Genomic DNA, 10,000 nt, shown 5'->3' on the forward strand with positions numbered 1-10,000 from the left:
GACTGGAGATACTTATGTGACAGATCGTGTTGTAATTTCTGACTGCCAACCAAGTTATGAATATCTGATCCTAGGGGAAGCACTTGGCAAATATCATGACCAACAGTACCTTGTGGACTAACTAGAATACTAGCCACTAAATTCTCCAATCCATGGAAATGCCACGACAAAGATTGGAGGGAATGAACTCAGGAAGCTAAGAAAGCAAACGGTGAAATGGTAACCATTGAAGTCAATCCAAAGCCACCCAGTCGTATTGGCAGCGCCACTTGTTCCCAGCACACGGAATTGACATCCAGATCTATAAGAGACTGACAGATGTGTTTCGTGTTAGCAGGTCATGAGTTTCAGCAGCCAGGTAGACTAAACGAGGAGACACTGTTCTCAACAAACTAATCAAGCGGCTAACATGGTAATAACGCAGCAATAACATAGCACTCTGTAGGTCATTTAAAGAAACTAGTTTGTTACAAAGGTGGCTACCTCCTTCAGCAGAATTGACACATGCCTCTGAAACAAACGAGTCCATTCCTATAGGTGACTGTCTGTCTGTCTGTCGTTGTGTGTGTGTGTGTGTGTGTGTGTGTGTGTGTGTGTGTGTGTGTGTGTGTGTGTGTGTGTGTGTGTGTGTGTGTGTGTGTGTGTGTGTGTGTGTGTGTGTGTGTGTGTGTGATATCAGTGATATATATATATTCATTAGCAATTATTTTTGTATTATATTTGATTTCAATCATTTCACACCTGTGCAACAAGGCATCGAACTGATTCATCAATATTAATGTTCTCTTTCGCTGACGCCTCAAACCAGTTGAGAAATCCATTCGTACTACAATACTCATCCATATGATGTTTGTTGTTGACCACACCCTCCTTGGGCAAATCACACTGTCAATTACAACAACAACACAATATCTCACACATGGAATATCTGTTAACGTTGTTTTGATTGGTTAAATGTTACTTTGTTTGCTACAAGAACACAGGGAATGGGTTGTCCGTTGGAAAGTTGGACTTTTGCATCAAGACTACTTTTCCATTTTTGTACTGATTGGAAGGTCAGCGGTTTGGTGACATCAAACACAATAAATGCTCCAACTGCCTCCCTGAAATAAACCTGGAAAACCAGCATTGTAAGTGTGAGACAATCGAGTAAGAGTTACAGGGTGGCCAAATTTGGATAAAGCTGCAGTTGGTGACTTGGTGTGACACAAGGAATGCATCTTGGTGTCCAACAGAAATGACACGCCCACATGGACCCACCTGCATGAGATTGGTTGGAGGCTACCTACCTACCTATATAGTGTACTGCATACATACATACATACATACATACATACATACATACATACATACCTACCTACCTACCTACCTACCTACCTACATACATACATACATACATACATACATACATTTTTTTCTGTTTTATTATTAAAAGAGCCCATAAGACTCAGTGATAATACGGATTACATTGACACTAGTATACTACAATTGTTTTCGTTCCACTAATTGTAACTGATAAATATATGTTGCCACTATTGCTTGAGGCTGCAGTGTCTGTCTCTTCGTATAGTAAGTTGTTAGTAGCACACTGACGAGAATCTTTTCTCTTCGGCTTTTGATAGCAAAAGTTGCTTGGAAATGTTGGTATTTCTTGATATTCTTATACCATGCTGACAAAGATATTTTTGTGCAATTCGTAGAGTATCCTGCCATTTGCAGCAGTCAGTGAAAACATGGTCAAATGTATCTTTTTGCGTGTTGCAGGCCAAACACATCTCATCATCACTTAGACCACGGATAAAAAGTTTGTGCTGAGTTGGCAATACCCTATGCAACATTTTCCAGAATGTGTCTTTCTGATATGATGTCATTGAATTCACTGATGGGATCGACCAGAGTTCTTTCCATTGCATCTCCGAAATTGACATAACCGCATTCCACCTCTCATAACAAAGGGGACTTTCTGTAAATGAGGCTTTGAAATGTTCATACGCTATCTTCGTTGAGACATCTTGTATTGAAGTAGAACTATCTCCATTCATAAATAAGTGTAGCTCCCGCATCCATTTATTCTGAAAACAGCATGATGCTTTTGGCAGTGTCCGCCAGTGCTAAGGAATGGCTCTGTCTAAAGCTGAATATACTGAATGAGACACCGTATTTGATGGTGGTCTCGGTTTACTATAAAAGTCATGTACTGTTATGTATCCAGACCTTGCCAGCGACGGATAGTATAGAGGCCGATTATGTTCATCTGTAATAAGAGTGTTGCCCCACAGTGCCTCTGCACATGTTTCTTCATAGAAACGTGGTTTCGCTGGCTTTCTTGTTCCTCCACATTTCTGCCACAGTTTTAACAGATGACGGTAAAAGGGTGGTAGTACTGCCACAAGCCGACCTGATGGTTCCCAGTTGGCTGCACCAAAAGCTCGTATCCCTCACCTGTATAAACCCCCAATATTTCGGAACCAGTAGAAAGGATAGTTCATCCAATCCATGTAAACATTTGCTGTGAATAGCCTCTTCAGACTCTGGATTTGAATTGCATTTATCCTAGATGGGAGGTGTGGTACATCTAGTCCTTCAAAATCCCTTAATGCTATGCACACTCCACGCTTAACAAGAGGTTGACGCTCCTGCCAGACAAATGACCAGATCGCATTTTCAAACATTTTCATTATGTGTTGTGGCATTGTAAAACGTGCTGCGTAATATACTTTGGACAGGGCAAATCTTTGCAGCACTTTGGCTCTCCCGTAAATGATGAATAGATCTCTCTTTTTCCACACTGCTAATGCTGTTTGAAGTCTTTGTAGGATATCCTTCCGGTTCGTTGACACCATATTGAAATAGGTTCTTGTGTATGTCAGTCCCAAAATTCTTATGTTTTCTGAGGTCCAGTCTATTTGTAACGGTGCATCTTGACATGAGTGCCAAGATCCTAGCCATAATCTTGTTGACTTCATACGATTCAATCTTGCTCCTGTTGCCAGTTCATATAGTTGTAGCTCCTCATTCAGAGCTGCAAAACATTCGTTATTGAAACAAAGCAGGTTGTGTCATCTGCATATGCTGAAACTTTGACTGAGTGCGTTGTGTCTGGCACATGAATTCCTTCTATTCTTACATTTGCAAGAATAGCTTCAGCCAAAGGTTCTGCACTCAGCACATACAGCAGTGGTGACAATGGGCAACCTTGGCGTACTCCCCTTGTTAACGATATCCTGGCGGTCAGGAAATTATTTACAATGACATGAGAAACAATATTGTGATATAGAAGCCTGATCTAGGCAATAAAACTAGGACCAAAACGAAACTTCTCCAGTACGGTGAATAAATATTGCCAGTCAACTCTATCAAGTGCCTTCATTTGATCCAGAGAAATAACTGCTGCTGCAGTTTCTGTAGCTTCACAGTGCCGAATAATGTCCCTGACTATGGCACAATTGTCAGAAATAGTCCTCTTTAAAATGCAGCAAGTCTGATTGGGATGAATAAGTCGTGGTAGAACGTGTTTGAGACGGTTGGCTAAAGCTCTAGAAATGATTTTATAATCTGTATTCAAAAGACTGATGGGCCTCCAGTTCAAGAGGCTCTCGCGACCTCCACCCTTGTAAAGTAATCTAATAACACCCGTTCTTTGACTTGATGACAAAGATCCTGAGATGTTGACTTCATTAACCATTTGAACAAGGTCGTCTTTGAGGCAATCCTAAAATGCACGATAAAACTCAACAGGCAGTCCATGCAGTCTCGGAACTTTTCCTGTCTTGAGTTGTCTCACGGATATAGTAAGTTCCTCTAATGACAGAGGACCTTCACATGAAACTCGGTCGTTGTCATTTAATACAGTATCTATCTTGCTGAGAAAGTGTCGTCTGGCATTAGAGCAAATTGTCTCTTGTTGATATAGTTCTCCGTAAAAATTACGTACTGTTGACAGAAGTTGGCTTTGTTTTTGCCATTCCAATGTCAGTTTTCAATTGACAGAATTGGTGCTTACTGGCTTGACGTTTCTCAGTGGAGACAGAGAATTTTCGTGATGTTTCCTCATGTTCCAGCCATTCTGTTCGACAGCATACATGACATCCACGAAGTTCTTCTCTGTATAATTTTGTCAAGAGAGACTTGTACTTTTCCATATCTCTGATTGCAGACAGATCACCATTCTGTACACGTAAATCTGCCTTTTGCAAAGACATTTCAATCCTACGTCTATGCTGTGCTTGTCTTTTGTGTCTGATAATGCCGTACTTTATACATAATTCTCTTATCTGAGACTTTGCACTATCCCACCATGCCATCATTGATTAAAAACGATATTTTTGCTGACGCCAGTGTTCCCACAGAGCAATAATTGGAATACGAAAGCGTTCCTCTTGCAAAAATGACGTATCAAATTTCCAATATCCTTGTCCCTTTGTAGCTTTGGACTTTGACTTCGAACCTTGTATGGACATCATAATGCTGCTGTGATCACTGAAGGCAGCTGGAGTAACAGAAATGTCACATATATCATGACTACTGTCTTTAGAAACCAGAAACATATCGATCCTTTCTGCCACACCACTGTGTTGTTGCATCCATGTGAAACCTGGAATATCTGGGTTCCGTTTCCTATATACGTCTTCAAGATTGAAGTCGGCAATAAACTTCTGCATGGTATTGATACTAGCAGTACGAGGTTGACTGAGTGGTGAAGAGATTTTGTCTTTCTTTGGGTCTATTACACAGTTAAAGTCTCCACATATAATTTGATTGCCATATTGCCTAAGCTCTTGATTCAGATCAGTCAGAAATGTGTCACGGTCAGTGTACGATACTGGAGCATAGATTGCTGCCAAGCAGACTTCATATTCTCCAATAATTTTCAGTACAACATACCGCCCATTTACGTGGACTTTCTCTAGTGCATATTGCCAGTTTGTCTGACAGGATTTATCAACGACAATTGAGACTCCTCTAGAATGATTATTTCCATATGAGTGGTAAATGTCATGATTTGCAAACTGGTGTTGCCACCGTTGACTAGATTCAACAGTGACATATGTCTCCTGCAAGGCTAAATTGTCAATGTTATGCTTGGTCATCCAACAACATAAGGCTTCCCTCTTAGTGGCATCACTTGTCCCTCTTACATTTAGTGTGCAAAGTTTAAGGCTCATTTACCACAACAGGATTAGCAGAAAAGAAAATTAACTCAACTCAACTTTGTCTTTCAGATCCTAATTGGGAGGACCTGAATGTTCCTGTTCCTGTTTTTTCTTTGCCTTCTGAAGTTTGTCTCTTTCTTGTGGTTTTGTGGCACTTGAAATGCTGCTTTTGCTTTGGGAGGTTTCATCAAATGGAGACTGGCTGTCGAAATCTCTTCTTCCTTCTTGATTTCCTGATTAACACTGACTGGTCACTTTCCATGTCATAAGCTGAGGCGTGACCACTGATTGATTGATTGGCGTCATTCATGTCATCTGCTTTTGTTTCCACATTCTCTGTCATTGAGCTTACTTGTGTTGTAGCATTATTCCCTGTTGGTTCTGGATGAACCACGTGTTCTAAATGCTCAGTAGCCATACTAGATCCGTTGATGTTGCCAGGGCAGTGCTTGTGCAGATGATCTTCAGATCCGCAAGTATAGCATCGCCTGTATGACGGTGGTTTAGGACATTGCACAATGCAGTGTTGATCTGAACCACAACGATAGCATTTTGGTGGCTGTCCTGCATATCTGACATACAAGGGAAGCATGTACTGACCTATCTTGACTGATGTCGGAAATGTACCTTTAGGTTCCATAACCGTAAAGATTCTCACTCCTGTCTCGATGGTTGGAGCAAAGGAGTAGGTTTGTCTTCGAACACCAACCACCATGCCGTAACTACTCAGTAGCGACTTCATAACTCCATCAGGCATCTCGTAAGGCATTTTTACATCCACATAGGCAGGAGGCTGTCTTTCCCCAGTGATTGTATGACAAGTGTAATTATTGTTTTGAATGTCAATGCCACACACTAACACATTGTCACGTGTGGTTTCATCACTAAATGTAAGCTGCCAAATGTTCTTGCCCGTTTGGGTCACACATTTTACATTGTCTACTGTACTGAAACAACATCTTTCAGACCTTCAATGACATTCTTTGTAGAGAGAACATTGTTATCTCCAACAGCATTCAATCGCAAAGTGAGTGGTCGCCGTAGAGACATAGTATAGGGCAAAACCCGAGAGAGTGCCAGACAAGCAGCCAACTCGGAGCCTCGCAATACATATATACCTACATACATACATACATACATACATACATACATACATACATACATACATACATACATACATACATGCATGCATGCATGCATGCATACATACATACATACATACATACATACATACATTTTTTTTTTTTTTTTTTTGTTACAAGGACCCTTAGGGCCCAGGTTACTGCAGACACTACTAAGTACTTGCTACTATACTTTCTACGATACTAGTATACAATCTACGATACTAGTATACAATTGAAACACTATCAGCAGTCACTGTCTATATGTAAACTTCTTCTTTGCTTCTTGGACAGAACCTGACACTCCGGAGAGAGAGGCAATTGTATGTTAGTTCCTTGCCCAAGGGAACTTATGTATGTGGCCCTCCCGCACTCGAACTCTGACCTGAAGGTCCCGGATGTTTCCAATCTCCAACTCCACACTCTAACCAATTGAGCCACATACATACATACATACATACATACATACATACATGCATGCATGCATGCATGCATGCATGCATACATACATACATACATACATACATACATACATACATGCATGCATGCATGCATGCATGCATACATACATACATACATACATACATACATACATACATACATACATACATACATACATACATACATACATACATACATACATACATACATACATACATACATACATATGTACATACATACATTCATGGTTTATTCATCCCGAGGGGCGTGTCTGAGACCTCTGCCTACGTACAACCAGTACAGCACAAGAGTAAAAGGTCACTAAACACTAAACTGCTAAAGTCCATCCAACAGTCTGAGTTTCTTCGACACCAGATTGCAAACGATGTGCCAATGGAAATTCTGCACATCTTTCTGAACAGGAAGTTTGATGAAGGCTTGCTGAATTTGAGGAACCACAATATAGGTTCAAAGCTACTACAATCTACCAGGCCTCTTGACCCGACTTGTAAAGTGTGAAGTTGAGCACTCCACCAGCTCATTTACAGGCAGATACCAAGTTGCTGTATTTATTTTTCTTGTATTCGGATGAGGTGGTAAAGTTCTCTTCAAAACACACTGTCAATTCCAGAAGACTAATCTCTTTAGTTTTCTGGCACCATAGGATGATGTCAGGGTGAAGACATGAATTGAAAATAACAGATGGGAGTACATATGGTAAGCCTGGAAGATCAACAGAGATTGCCCAGGATGTTGGTAGATGTTCGAATTCATCTAAGAACAGGTAGATGCATTTAAGCACAGAATTGTGACGCCAGGTGTATCTCCCGCTCTTTAATTAAAGCCGTTCCGCAGTTGTTGAGCACATGTTGAAGAAGTTTGATAATTGCCACAAAGTGGGCAGTCAGAAGAATCAGATTTCTGCCAACGTCGCAAGTTTTGCTTTATGAGGTAGAGTATCCTAAATGACGTTAAGACAGAATGAGAGAATTCTGTCTTTGAATGACAGAACAGTCTTACTCCAAGTGTCATCATCCACCTGCAAGCGCAGTGTCGAGCCTTGTACAACACAAGCTTTGATGAGATCCAAGCGTCGTTGATCATCAACACTCTGTACTAGTCGTTTGGCTTTGCACAAACTGACAAATTTACATGTGGTTGTGATGGTTCTAAAGACTCAAATTGCTCTTGAAATACGTGGGTGAAAGGATTGAATTTCAGAGTTTTGTTCGTAGCAAGAACTAAAGCCCTACGCTAGACATTGCTAAGTTTTGAACACGAGCGTCTTTGGAATTTGACAGTCGATGGTAACGAGACACTTGACATTTTTGAATGATGTAGATAGCGAGGGGAGATTCAAATCGCCAAGCTTGAAAAGCAGATAGAATCGGCATACATTAGCAGGTCTGGCGAGATGACACCATTTCTTGAGGCACCATGTTGCAATTGGTTCAACGTGGCGCTCAATCATACATGATGGTATGTCCACTGATTTCAGTGATGACTCTTTAATGTTTCTTGTGTCAATCATACATACATGCATGCATACATACATACATACATACATACTTACATACATACATACATACACAGTGATATTCATCCATAATGCCAGTTGCATGGCCACCCCTGGCCGTTAGAGTTAGTAAGTGGGCAAACACAAAAGCAGACAGAAAACGGTTAGACATACAAATGGACAAACATGGAAACATACATACAGATATGGAGATTAGACAAACAAGAGTTTGAGAATAACACAGGTAAACAAACAGACGAGCAAACAGACAGACAGACGAGCAAACAGACAAACAAACGACTTAGCAGACAAAAATGACAGCCAACACATTCATAAATCATCGTAGTCATCTTCTCACCCTTGTCATGCTGCCATCCCTTTCCTGACCTACAAATCACGTGACCAGATTTAAACTGAAAGCACATGACTTGAAAGTCACATGCAATCACTGACCAGCAATGTCCCACAACTGCAATCGAATGAAAGTGTTAGAGTCCCAGCTCAGCAGCTTCAACGCAAAGTCAACACCAATCTACAGCACATCCACATGCCAAACAATTAATTAACAAATAAACTAATTAATTACACTTTTTAAACATCAAGTAAGTCACACAGACAAACGACGACGTCGAAAAATGTTTTGCTGTAGTTGTCACACACACACACACACACACACACACACACACACACACACACACACACACACACACACACACACACACACACACACACACACACACACACACACACACACAGGGGGGCGTGGCCTACCGTAGCCTTGTAGTGAACTGAGAAAAACTGATGAACATAGCGTTTAATGAATGATGTTTTTCCGACGCCACCATCACCAATCACCAACACTTTGTAGAGATGCTCTTTCTTCTCACCGGACGCTTTCGACTGTAAAGCAAGAAGTGCATGCATAGAGATATGAACTCTAGGGAAACACACACGCAAAGTAAAGCATTTGTGAAACATAAGCTAATGTGTACCATAGCTAACGAGATGAACGTATAGTGAAAGTGCGGAATTGGAGATCCGGCGTTATGCAATCACGTGACTTCCTAGTAGATAGATATTGCAGATGTGTTATTGTACATGTGAGCTTAGCTGCTACGTTTGGAACCTTTGAGAATACTAGGGCAAATTAGGATTGTCGTTAGCGTGTGTGTGTGTGTGTGTGTGTGTGTGTGTGTGTGTGTGTGTGTGTGTGTGTGTGTGTGTGTGTGTGTGTGTGTGTGTGTGTGTGTGTGTGTACATGTCCACGCGTGTGTGAGTGTGTATGTGTGTGATCATTACGTCACAACTGCTTTAGTAAAAAAAAGATATTTATATTTATAAGTAATCAAAACAGGACTATCTACATTATACTTATATAGCAAGAAACATTGGCAATAATAATTATTACATACTAAAACCATATCTAAATCAATAGTCATCCATGATACATTGTTGGCAATAACAGCTATACATACTAAAGCACATATATCTAAATCAATAGTCATCCATGATACATTGTTGAAAATTAGCAACGTCGGCTTCTAATTGTAAACTCATCAATTGTGTTTGGAATTAGTCGAATTTCTTCTTCTCTTATGATACTCCAGTCGGACAAGTGCAAGTTTTTGTAGTCCATGATCTAGAAAAAAACAAAAAAATATCTTATAAAGAATAATAATTACAACTAATATTAATATTAATATGTTTTATTATCATTTGGTTACTATGGTATAGTTGCTTATATAAACATACAAATGGGTGTTGTTTAG

The 10,000-nt window shown here is 40.3% G+C and overlaps 2 protein-coding genes across 2 annotated transcripts in view; both read right to left on the reverse strand.

Moving 5' to 3' along the window:
* Nucleotides 1-9,282, reverse strand: part of LOC134195321 (ras-related protein Rab-38-like) — a 10,677-nt gene extending 1,395 nt beyond the window's left edge. The window contains exons 1-6 of the mRNA XM_062664333.1: nucleotides 9,224-9,282; nucleotides 9,003-9,131; nucleotides 8,685-8,763; nucleotides 8,590-8,618; nucleotides 962-1,114; nucleotides 742-885 (exon numbers count right to left, since the gene is read on the reverse strand). Of these exons, the coding sequence (XP_062520317.1) occupies nucleotides 742-885; nucleotides 962-1,114; nucleotides 8,590-8,618; nucleotides 8,685-8,763; nucleotides 9,003-9,131; nucleotides 9,224-9,226 (537 nt within the window). The 5' untranslated portion in view covers nucleotides 9,227-9,282. The remainder of the gene's footprint in view (nucleotides 1-741; nucleotides 886-961; nucleotides 1,115-8,589; nucleotides 8,619-8,684; nucleotides 8,764-9,002; nucleotides 9,132-9,223) is intronic.
* A 258-nt stretch (nucleotides 9,283-9,540) lies between these two features.
* The window catches only part of LOC134195879 (ras-related protein Rab-32-like), a 1,994-nt gene continuing 1,534 nt past the window's right edge, over nucleotides 9,541-10,000 (reverse strand). Inside the window, exon 7 of the mRNA XM_062664969.1 lies at nucleotides 9,541-9,870. Coding sequence (XP_062520953.1) covers nucleotides 9,757-9,870 — 114 coding nt within the window. The 3' untranslated portion in view covers nucleotides 9,541-9,756. The remainder of the gene's footprint in view (nucleotides 9,871-10,000) is intronic.

The sequence above is a fragment of the Corticium candelabrum genome, chromosome 20 (assembly GCF_963422355.1).
Source record: "Corticium candelabrum chromosome 20, ooCorCand1.1, whole genome shotgun sequence".
NCBI lineage: Eukaryota > Metazoa > Porifera > Homoscleromorpha > Homosclerophorida > Plakinidae > Corticium > Corticium candelabrum.